Source organism: Cetorhinus maximus, chromosome 27 (assembly GCF_964194155.1).
Source record: "Cetorhinus maximus chromosome 27, sCetMax3.hap1.1, whole genome shotgun sequence".
NCBI classification, from domain to species: domain Eukaryota; kingdom Metazoa; phylum Chordata; class Chondrichthyes; order Lamniformes; family Cetorhinidae; genus Cetorhinus; species Cetorhinus maximus.
Genome location: NC_135905.1, coordinates 5,557,338 through 5,569,435, shown reverse-complemented (window position 1 = coordinate 5,569,435; position 12,098 = coordinate 5,557,338). Strand labels below are relative to the sequence as shown.

The window sequence follows — 12,098 nt, the reverse complement described above, 5'->3', positions numbered from 1 at the left end:
TGTTGAATATTTCTGTTAGTTAAAACTGCCACGTCATGTTATATTAGATTTATTAATGCAGCCGAATGGCAGCTGGTGCCTGAGATTTTATTTGATTGTATAAATGTACTTGCTTTACTTTCCTTAAAAGGCAGAATGCATCAATAAATGAAAACTAAAATAGCCTTAACGAAGGCATTTCATGTGCCATTATATTTAAGTTAATGTGTGAAATTTATGAAGTTAAATATGTATCGCTATATGTTTTACTGCACGTGTCCACATATATGTAATTTCTTTATTCCATACTTTCGATTTCTTTTTTCTCTCGTTCTTTTCTTTTCTCTATTCCCCATCCTTCCCCCCACCCCCCACCTCTCTCTCCCCCCCCTCCATTATTTTCTTTCTTTTACATCACCCCCTCCTCCCTCCCTTCCTCCCCTCCCCACCCTCCCCTTCCCTTTCTCTTGTTTTTTCTCTCTTTCAGGTTGCAGTTCTACCTGGGATGAGTTCAGTTGTGTGTGTTTTGCAGGGCATGGGGGTGTGAATCAGCTGGGAGGAGTATTTGTAAATGGCAGGCCTCTTCCTGACGTGGTGAGACAGCGCATCGTGGAACTCGCACACCAGGGAGTCAGGCCCTGTGACATCTCACGGCAACTGCGGGTCAGCCACGGCTGCGTCAGCAAAATACTGGGCAGGTGAGGGGAGAGAGAAAAATATAAACCACCAAAATAAAGGGAGGGGGAATCATATTAATAACAATACACAAAGTGATCCCGGAGCTAACATGAGAGATTGGTGCTATGAGGTGGAAGTATAAAATGTATCCTCCCCACTTACTTTCAACTTCCTCGCACAATTCCAATGTTTTGCTATCGAAAGTTAAATCAAAGTAATTAGCAGCGGGGATTTTAATTTTTTTTTAAAAAACCCCTCCTATTTTACAATGACAATTGTGGACAGGGTTACTAGGGAAGTATTAACGCTTATTAAACAACGGGGAAAAAAAAACGGGCAAAGTGATGTGGATAATCCAGAGAGAGAGAAAAATACCAAAAAAATAATAATAATAATAATAGCAGGCAAGTGCATCTACTCACAGACAGGAGCTAGATATGAAACATCAGCTACAATCTGTCCTGAGCACCAAATCAGTGGAAAATTCAAACCCCCTTTTTTTATTATAAAAGTGACAGTCTAATTGTGAACAGATTTCAGCCTAAAGTAGATCAGATTGACTCGAACAGAAGAAATCACTTACAAATTAGGGTTTGGGAGGGAGGGAGGGGGATTTGCAGTTCGTTGCCAGGCCTTCGAGGTTGGCATGGTTTATGCAAATAGTTGCAGTTTCGGTCGAACAGGTGGAATCGCGTGTGGACTGTATTTTTTTTTAATATTAAAAAAAACTACCGCCTGGGAGTCTAACCCCCGCAGTCCGACTCCTTCCAGAGGGGCAAGAGCTCCTTTGAAACAGGATTAAGCCTTTACTCAGGAATGCCGTTTTCCCATGCAACTAACAGAGGTATTTTAACCATTTAAAAGGGAGCTGAACGGATAGTGGAGATTGCCTTCAAACCAATAATAATAATAATTTTTTTTTTTTGCGTTTTTTTTTTAAAAAAAAAGAAATATCTTCCGGACAATGAAAGCTGAGCCCAGAGTAATATTTTTTTTTTAAATAACTGATGTTGGTTAGCAAAAGATAAACGATGCAGTGCAGGCCTCTTGTGAAACTAAAAATTGAAATCTTCAGACACGAATAAGTGTGGCTGAGTTCTCTCTGACTGTCACTTTCCAACCTTTTAATCTGAGTGTTTTTTTAAAATAAAAAATGCATTATTATTGGCCGACCTGGGCAACTGAAAGTCGTTATATTCGAAATCAAACAGGCTATAATTCGCATAGGTAATTGGGGTTGGGGGTGGGGGGAAGTTTCAAATTGCCTGCACCACGCTGAGATTTTAGTGGCCTGTAATCACTGATTGTATTGTGTCCAAAGTGAATACATGTGTGCAGTTGAAACAGCTCATTATCGCGTGTCGCCATTGGGAAATGCACAGTGTTTGGGGGCGGGTTGGGACAAGGTGTACATGTTATCCACTCGCCTTCGCCGTATGCGAACCCCTAATCATCAGGCCGGCAGCACCCAATCTGAACGCGGGCCTGTTCGCCCCGGGACAGGTGCTTCAAGTGTGTTCACGCCTTCAAAAAAAAAGTTTGACTCTTATCCATGTCGTGTGCACACGCTGGCTGGGGCTGGGTGTAAGCTACAATAGAAATAACGCTGTGTTCAATCACAGCTGTTTTGGTCAACGTGTTGACCCGATGCAGTTACTTAACTAACTTAAACCGAGTTAAAGCCGCGCTAGAAATGCAATCCGCTTTGGATTGTTACTTAAAGTTTGATCTTCCTCTGACGGGCCCAAATCGAACAAGGCACAAGGGAGGCAAACTCCATTTTATTCCTTCCTATCCATGAGTTTTCACCACCTAACCTGCCCTGTGGGCCAGTTCTTTGCTATAAAACGCACCGAAGCTGGGAGGCCTGTTTGGGTGACAGTGGGGTAAATAAAACTCTGTTAAAGCCGGCTATACAATTGCTGTTCACACTATGACATGTGCGCCTGGATTCAGGTTTCACATCAGATAATGCAGGGAGGATTGAAAGGAACCATTACCTATAAAGAAAGGCCTTTAATTTCCATACAGAAAACCAACAGCACATAAGGACTGAGAAATAAATAAACTTTCTCACACACACACACACGCAACCAAAGAAGCGTGCTTAAAATCCCCTTGGCTTCCTCTTGCTCTCAACCTCCAGTTCTCTTCCTCCTCCTCCTATCTCGCTCTCTTGGCAGACAAGGGGGCTGGAAGAAAGCGGAAACTTCGATACTTCCACCTTCCCCCGCCCGCCAGCCACAGATCACCAAAGGCAAAATTCGGCACTAAAAATCTTGGGTCAATTTTTAATATTAATGATACCCTTAGCAAAATTGTTTCCCCATATTTAAAAAAGAAGAGAAGGATGTGCATGGCTGCCCTTAGCTTTCTAATCTCCCAGCCGAAGTGGCGGTTTGTTTCAGGACAGGCTGGACTGTAACAGTCAGGTTTATACCTCTGCATACACGCACTGATTTATTTGTGTTTTACTATTCCATATCCGTTTTACGAGGTTGTAAATAATGAGCGAGGTCGGGTTTTGCTGCCGTTTCCTTAAATGTAATTACACAAGAGATACAATTGTGTAATTAATATCTGTATATAATTTCTACAGGTAGAATAGCGAGAGGAGCCCAATTTCCCGCTCCGCTTGTGTAAAACGCCAGGCGAGTGCGGGAATGAGACCGCTCTTTGCTGAAGTTTTACTTGTTATCTGTTTTTCGTTTCTCTGGTTTTTCTACCCTATCAGATACTATGAGACGGGCAGCATCAAACCCGGTGTCATTGGGGGCTCAAAGCCTAAGGTCGCGACCCCGAAGGTGGTGGACAAAATCGCCGAGTACAAGCGCCAGAACCCGACCATGTTCGCCTGGGAGATCCGGGACCGACTCCTGGCCGAGGGGATTTGTGACAACGATAGCGTGCCCAGTGTGAGCTCCATCAACAGGTACAGCCCGGCGGCAAACTGTCTCCAGAACCTTCACTTATATACTCATATAAAAAAAAAATACATCCACAGAAATAAATAGAGAAAGCGAGAGAATTATCCTCCTTCCATTAATGCAGGGTTGAATCATCCGGTTTATATTTAGTTCCGACATCATAAGAACTTTGCAAATAAATCGGAAAATATGCATATTTCATCCAGAACATGTACCGTCAAACTCATATATAAAAAAAAACCGATTCAATCGCGTAAACCCCTGTGATATTTAAACCCTGATGTTCAGGGAAAGAGAAACATTGTCTAACCCGACCGCCACTCTATAGGAGTAATGGGATTCAACAGAACAGAACACCCATTCAGCTAAAATCTAACCAAAAGTACACTTGGAGGGGTGTGAGGGAGGGAGAGAGAGAGGGGACAGAGGTAGAGGAAGTACCTGGCAGTGTATCTACAGAGAGAGAGAGAGAGAGAGGAAAAAATACATTTCAATTATGAAATACCTCGACTGATATGGTCAGGAGGGACTGAATGTTCTGTCCAAAACAAAAAAAATCCGTTCCAAACACACCGCTTCTTCAAAGCAACATAGGAACAGGAACATCAGGAACAGTGTCTATTTATATACAATGCGAAAAGAGTGATCTGGAAATATGTGTAATCAGCCAAATATGATTTTTAATTCTGAAACATGGGCTCCTAATGAGAACATGGCAAATTTCTGATGTGCCGGCCTCTATTGTGAACTCACCTGGGACCACAGGGAATTAGACGGGAATATCAGGTGAATAAGACCCGGATGCAATGCCCTCTTCGCTGTTTTAATAGAATTGCAAATTGGTGGAAATGTAAACGATTAAGGAGGCTCTAGACGGACATTGATTTAAAGGCTGCAGCTTGGGCGTTGCTGGTACTCACTCCCCTGTGATTTAGTGTGGCGAACACTATCAGGGAAAGGGACTGGAGAATGGACCCCACCCTTTTTACATCCCCGGGGGCTGCGTTTGCCGAAAATTAGACGGGTGGAGGCGGTCGGCGTTGGTAACACAACACAGGGAGAGCAAGAAACACCCAAAGAAACGACAGCCGGAGCCAAACGCAGATTTCCTTACAGGGGAGGGCGAGATCTTCCATTCGAATTTGCAGAGGCCGCTTCTGAAAGGCGCACCAGAGAATTTGGGTTTTATTAATTATGATCCAACCCTTTTAGCTGCTGAAGTGGAAAACTTATTGTACAGAGAAAAAAATAATCACTGCAAAACAATCCCTTGGAGTTTTTCTGTCTGCATGTCTGTCTCTTACCCCCTCTCTCTCTTCTCTCCCTCATTTACTCCTTCATTCTGTTTTTTTTATTGCTCTCCATCTCCTCATTCACTCCATTCTCACTTTACCTCCTCACCCACTCCAATCTTTCTCTCCCATCTCACTCCAATCTCCCTCTCCCTTTTCACTCCATTCTCTCTCTCTACATCCTCACTCCATTCTCTCTCTCTACCTCCTCACTCCATTCTCTCTTTACCTCCTCACTCACTCCATTCTCTCTCCCTTCTCACTCCATTCTCTCGCTCTCTAACTCCTCTCACTCCATTTCTCTCTCTAACTCCTCTCACTCCATTCTCTCTAACTCCTCTCACTCCATTCTCTCTCTCTAACTCCTCTCACTCCATTCTCTCTCTCCCTTCTCTCTCACTCCATTCTCTCTAACTCCTCTCTCACCCCATTCTCTCACTCCTCTCTCACCCCATTCTCTCTCACTCCTCTCTCACCCCATTCTCTCTCTACCTCTCTCACCCCATTCTCTCTCTACCTCTCTCACTCCATTCTCTCTCTACCTCCCTCACTCCATTCTCTCTCTCTACCTCTCATTCCATTTTCTTTCTCTCTCTACCTCACTCCATTCTCTCTCTCTCTCTACCTCTCTCACTCCATTCTCTCTCACCCCATTCTCTCTCTCTCTACCTCTCTCACTCCATTCTCTCTCACCCCATTCTCTCTCTCTCTAGTTCACTCGCTGTTTTCTTTTCATCGTTTTTCCTTTAAAACTTTTTTTTAGAGTAAAGTTTTTTTTTAGGGGAGGAAAAAGTTTTTGCTCGGCCCAAATAGCGAATCTGGGATCTGGGAGGAATGCGAACCTTTTTTTGACAGTAATGCAGATGGCTTGTTGTGTGAATGCACACTTTGTCTGGAGTTCAGTGAACTTTAGCGATGTGAAACCGCACACCGCGCCTCTACATCTGCACTGAAATTAGCGGCTCCCCCCTACCCAAACACACACACACACATCTCAACCGTCAAACCCACCAAACTATCCCCCACCAGGACCAAAGTTACTCCAGCTGATAAGAATATAGACTGACCAGCTTTCGAAAACCCGTTCCCCCAATCCCATCCCGTCCGTGTAAACAAAAAAGAGAGTTTTCTTAGCGCCCGACACCTGATTCCTTAAGGTCTCCGAATGAACAGCAGAACCAAATCTACCCCCAGCTCAGCCGGTTAATTCCTAAATTGTTGAAATTGGACGGAAAGGGAAAAGCACTTGGTGAAACACTTAGTGAGCTCCCGAGGAGGTGCAGAACCACATCGGCCCACTCCCGCCAAGATTTAATAACTGGAACTTTGCACATTTTTAAATGCCTGAGATGCACCTGCGCCCGATTAGAATAGTGTTCCCATTTCAGGCTCCTCTGATTTTAATAGTATCATTCGGCCGGTTCATGCACGAGAAAGAAACTCTTTGCATTTTGTTGCGGAGACACCCAAAAATCTGAAATAGTTCGGAATTTCTGCTTCGCCAAAGCTGCACTCTTACAACACCTTTCATTTAGATAGCGCCCTTCATTTAATAACACGCCCGGAACGGCGCTTCCAGGTGGAGGTCACAGTTAGAATGTTGAATTTTTGGGAAATATCGGTAAGATCACGGGAGATTGGTTGCCCCCCTCACCCCCCACTGTTTTTGATTTCGTTCCTGGATAACAGATAAAGGAAGAACCACTCGATGTATTCAGTTCGCTCGTTATGGCTTCACATCAATTCGCAGAATTGTTGGAAAACAATTGTAAAATTAAAGAAAAATACCAGCAACAGTTAGTGACTAGTATCTGGTCCCAGGAAAGGGGTTTAATTCACACTTCATGCCGGCGACCAATAATATCCGTTTGCGTTTAAATTAAAACTAGTTCAATGGATCCGCTTTTGTGCAGAGAACGAAAAAAAAAACCCAGATCAATTCTATTTATTTTCGTGTCTGCAAGTAGCACTTTTCAAATGCCTAACAGGTGTTTTGCACAGCAGGTCTCCAACATTTGTTTTCGGAGAGGCTCTTGCTCCGATTTGAGATTAGGCTTTTTCCTGGGTTTTTCCTTGCTTTTTTATGTCCCCACCCTAACCCACCGAGTTTCCAGCCATCCACTACCCCAGGGCTCTCGCTATGTCCTCCTCCGTCACCAGGCCAGACAGACAGTCGCTAAAAGCTCCACAAGCCCAGCTTTGCAACTGCTTAGAATTGCCAAATTGCCTTTACTCTCCCTCTCTCTCTCTCACACATTTCCAAACACTGAAAATGACTGAGATTCAACCAGGGTAAATAAACTAAAAGCTATTTTTTAAAAAAAAATAAGAAAACGTAATTGAAAACCTCTTGTATTTGAGTTTATTCCCAGTTGAGGCACGAGAAAGGTTCATTGGGACGGAGCTGGTGGGGCAAGGGAGGGGAATGTTGGGGCGAAGGGAATGTTAAGAGAGAGAGTGTGTGCTGGGCTGCAGTTAATGAACTTTGCTTGCACTGGACTTGTTAATGCTGGCATCAGCAGTACATGCTAATGAGATCTTCGGAGACGGGGGCAGCGTTTTACGGGAAGTGTGTGTGTGTGTGTTTAAAAAAAAAGAAAACAGGTTTGGAAAAAAAAGAATCCATTGCCTTGCTGCGTTGTCCCCTTCATAAGGACAGTTTCCAACATATGTGCGTGGTACATTGAAAGTGTGGATTAATCGCATTACAGGGCGTTGTAAAACTTTTCAGTTCCAATTAAATTGGAGTGGAGTTGAAAGAAATCGAGTTGGCTGCAAGGGCTGGTGTTCATACAGAAGAAATACAATTAAATGTATTTTTTTTTTAACTTTAATGAAAGGGCGTTGCTTTACAGTGTTGGGTTTTAATTCAATATACACCGATTATCTCAGATCATTACATTGGCAAGTACACATTGTAGTTAAACGTTCGTCCTGCATGAATTTTTAAAGAGTACAACTAGACAGGGCTTGACTATGTTGTTGCTTTGCAGTCAGGGATTAAAACCAAACGGCTGGTGGGCATTAAAAAAAAAACAAGTCCTTCTCTCGGTGCTATTGATTCCGACTCAAAGCAATTTTAATATTTCTGCAGGGAATTTTCCCGAACGGTCAACTCATTAATTCACCCTTCTAAATTGCTTATTCAATATCCAGGACATGGATTCCGAATAAAGTCGCTGAATTTATGTTGCTGGCGCGAGTCAATAGGTCAAATAACAGTTATGGAGGAATTTGAAAATCCAAATAAAATATTGATACATGTTTTTTGATAAGTCCTGTAGCTTGTGCCGTGTAGCCCCAAGGACATTACTGGGGAGATTGTGGGCGATCTTGCGGCCATTAAAATCAATGAGTGTTTGATGTATATTGACTGTTTTTATATGAACTCCTACTCGGGATGCCAAGTGTTAGAGGTCGCACAATAACATGGGGGGAGGGGGGTGGGGGGAATTCAGCTTTCGGAATGTATTTAAAGCAGATTCCTCCTCTCCCCCCCCACCCCCAAGGCTGGTATAAGTCGGTATATGTGAGAGGGAAGGGGTTCCGAGTGTGCTCTGAATGGCAGATCTCAACCAGGCCGCTCTGGGGGGGTGGGGTCACCACACTTGGCCTCAGGACGCTGGGCAGTGGGGAGCAGGAGCCTCGCGCCCACAGTGTCCCAGGGCTGGACAGTGGAGGGCAGGGCAAGGGAAACTTGAAAAGTCTCACTTCGGGGCGGTGAAACTCCCACAGTGGAACAGCCCTGGAAGACACTCCGTGTCCAGGGGTCGCGCGTGGAGCAGGGTCGCGCTGGCTGGAGAAGCGGAAGGCTTAAAGTGGGCGGCTTTCAAGGCACTGGGGAAAGTGGGGGGGGTGAGGGGAGATATAAAACGAGATAAAGGGAGGGGAACAATAGAGAACCAGAGAGAGAGAGAGAGATTTACTAAAAATCTGTCATTATTTAACAAAATATTAGTGTGCGTCAATTAATTTTGCTCAAATTTTGAGCGGGATGCTTCGTACACATTTGGACATTTTGATGTTAACTGTAAGTTTGCACAGAACCAAAACGCAGCGAGAAATAAGAGTTTATATTTCTCATCGAAAATACTCGAGGTTTTTCTTTTCGTTGTAAAACTAATTGCTGGAATAAACCTCTACATAAATGTAACTTCCTTACATTCCTGCTGTGCAATCGCGTTCCCCTCGGCTCAAAGGGTCACGTTTGGCCAGTGGTGACCACTCCGGCCGTTCCCAGTGCCTTGGGGGAGCGAACCCCCTTCAAAGTGTCATGAGTGAGGGCTATCCTGTGGTAGGACAAGGCTTGCGAGCGGCATTACAGCACTATTGCATTCCTGTCACAAATAATTTATAGCTTTCTATTTGCATTGCTCGGCTTGCGACTAATTCCCAACTTTTCTCCAGCTCCCCCCCCGAATCAATTAAATCACATCCTTTTTACCAGCACCAGCCGCCTCACGCAGCTTTGACTCTGGGAGTTCTGCCTGGGGAGCTCCGGCTGCTTACACGCTCGACAACTCGATTAGCCGTGGCCAGGTAGAGTCAGTCGCCCTGATCATTGAGGTGAATTGATGTGATTTCATGGTTTGTTTGCAGGATCATTCGGACCAAAGTGCAGCAGCCTTTTCATCCCTCACCGGATGGACCTACCACAGCAGTCACTGCACCCGGGCACACGATAGGTAAGAGAGAGAGAGAGAGAAAGAGAAAACAGACCTGGGAACAAATGCCAATCATTTTCATGTGCATCACATCTACCTCTTTTCACTATCATAAACCTAGACTTCTGCTCTGCGGTTTATATTCATCAGATGCACACAGCCCCGTTTCCATGTTTGTCTGGAGTCATTCATGGAATCACTTTTGAGAAGGATATCAAGGCTTTAGAATTGGGGGTGGGGGGGAATTTGGGGGGTTGTGGGGGGGGGGGGCACTGGCCAGAATGGTGGCATCAGGGACGCAGGACTTATGTTTGTGGAGAGGCTAGAGAAGAAGGCAGGGTTGGTTGCCTTTGGTTAAAGGGAGGTTAAGGGGAGATTTAATAGAGGTGTTCAAAACCATGAAGGGTTTTGTCGAGAGTGTACAAGGAGAAGCTGCTTCCGGTGCCAGAAGGAGTTAATAACCAAAGGACAGGGATTTGAGATGGCAGACATAAGATTCAGGGGAGAGTCTTTTTCTACACAGGGTTGTTATAAACAAAAAAAAGAGCTGCATTCATATAGCGCCTTACGTGGGATCTGGATACCCCCAAAGCGTTTTGCAGCTAAGGGAGTACTTTTGGAGTGTAGTCACTGTCGCAAGTCAGGAAACACCACAGTCAGTTTTTGCACAGCAAGATTCCACAAACAGTAATGCGACAATGATCCCACCATCTGTTTTTATGACGCTGATTGAGGGATAAATATTGATCAGGGCAGGAGGAATAACTCCCCAGCTCTGCTCCAAAGTGACACTCCAGATATGTTTACGTCCATCTGAGAGGACAGATGGGATCTTGGTTTAGCATCTCGTCCAAACCACTGCACCTCCAACAGTGTGCTCCTCCCACAGTACTGCACAGGAGTGTCAGCCTTGCTTTTTGTACTCAAGTGCTGAAATGGGCCTCAAACCCACAACCTTGTGACTCACAGGCAAGTGTGCAACTAAGCCACAGCTAATCTGGACTCCCCTGACTGACAAGGTTGTGGAAGCAGATCCAACAGTCACTTTCAAAATGGAATTGGATAAATGTTTGAAGGGGAAAATTTTGCAGAGCTGATGGGGAAAAATAGGTGCATGGTGCTAATTAGATAACCCTTTCAAAGAGGTTGGATTGTATCATGTGTTGTGTCATTCTCTCACCCTCTACACACATTAAATCTTTGATATGAAAATGTGTGATATATTTTTAAAAGCTATAGACACAGGCCAGGGAACTTAGCAAGAGCCATCGATGTGAACTGTTTCATAATAAGCTTTAATATACCCATCTGCACACCATAACAACATATCATTTGTAAAAATGCTCTTAACTCTTAAATACATAAATATGTACAATTACATTTAACCCTGTGAATACTGCATGGCTTTTTTATTTTTTAAAAAGCCAGCCATTATGTTTTCACCTTTCTATAGTTCAGTTAAAACTGCTATTGTCTTGTGCTGATCGAGATAACAGAGACTTGTATTCCTATAACAACGTATCAAAGCACTTCACATTTACTTTGAACTTCTGTAGCAACAAAAGTGAATGTGGCAGCCATTTTGCATACAGAAGCTTTGACGAACAGCAATGAGATGAATAATCAGTTTAATGTAAAACATTAGCTAGGGCCTCCTCAGATACTGCTGTAGTAACTTAAATAGTATTCAGGGTCTCAGTTTAATGTCTCAGCCAAAGGACAGCACTTTTGACAATGCAGCACTTCCTCTGCACTGCACAGGAACATCAGTTTGGACAATGGGACAGAATTTCTGCAGGGGCTTTGCCACTCACGCACTGTGACCAATAGAAACCCATAGGGTTGGTGTAAACAGCCTTTGACACTATTTCTCTAGCAGCTCTGCTGATTGTCAGGCAAAGTTCATGTGGGCGATTGGGAGAGTTCCCGTGGATATTACTGGTGCTTGTGCTCAAGTTTTGAAGTGGGTCTTGTGCCCAGCCCACGCCAACCAGGAGGTGAGAGTGTTTCTCGGTGTGGCAGGCTGCCACAGCACTTTCTGTACCAGTGGGACATTTTCCATTTCCCACACCCACTGTCCTTGTGACCTCTTCAATGAACTTGCCAATTTCTGGGAGGTTACTATTGTGTATTCGCAGTGACCAGGATGCAGGGTTCATTTTGTACAGTGATTAGATTTAAACCCACTCTTCCTGAACTGCATATGAATGAAATATCCCAGAGGTGAGACACCCAGGTCTCAAAGAGTGACCACATGTCTCTTAATTTTTTTTAAAAAAGTAGATTATCCCTGGATTTGGCTGTAATAATTCAGTTAAATAATCTATATTTGGAGTTTATTAAACCAGGCATTAAGACTACCATATTTCAACGTTAATAGCAGCCATCTGTTCGAGGAGAGGATTTTAGATCAACAAGGCTAGGGGCTGCAAAAATTAGCACTCTGCTATCATGTAATTCTTGGCGAGCACTAGGAGGGTGGCAGCTAATGCCCTGGTTTAACCGTTGAATTACCCCTTTGGCATAGGAAGGTTATTAATTCCAAAACCTTTCCCCAA

The 12,098-nt window shown here is 44.1% G+C and overlaps 1 protein-coding gene across 6 annotated transcripts in view; it reads left to right on the top strand.

Annotated features, from left to right (window-relative positions):
- The window catches only part of LOC144668701 (paired box protein Pax-2-like), a 197,631-nt gene that overhangs the window by 2,627 nt on the left and 182,906 nt on the right, over positions 1-12,098 (top strand). For 4 of the 6 annotated variants that reach the window (XM_078531029.1, XM_078531032.1, XM_078531034.1 and 1 more), the window contains exons 2-4: positions 512-677; positions 3,392-3,589; positions 9,476-9,561. In XM_078531029.1, the coding sequence (XP_078387155.1) occupies positions 512-677; positions 3,392-3,589; positions 9,476-9,561 (450 nt within the window). Of the gene's footprint in view, positions 1-494; positions 678-3,391; positions 3,590-9,475; positions 9,562-12,098 lie in introns of all 6 variants that reach the window. The other 2 variants (XM_078531028.1, XM_078531031.1) reach the window with 1 other exon arrangement.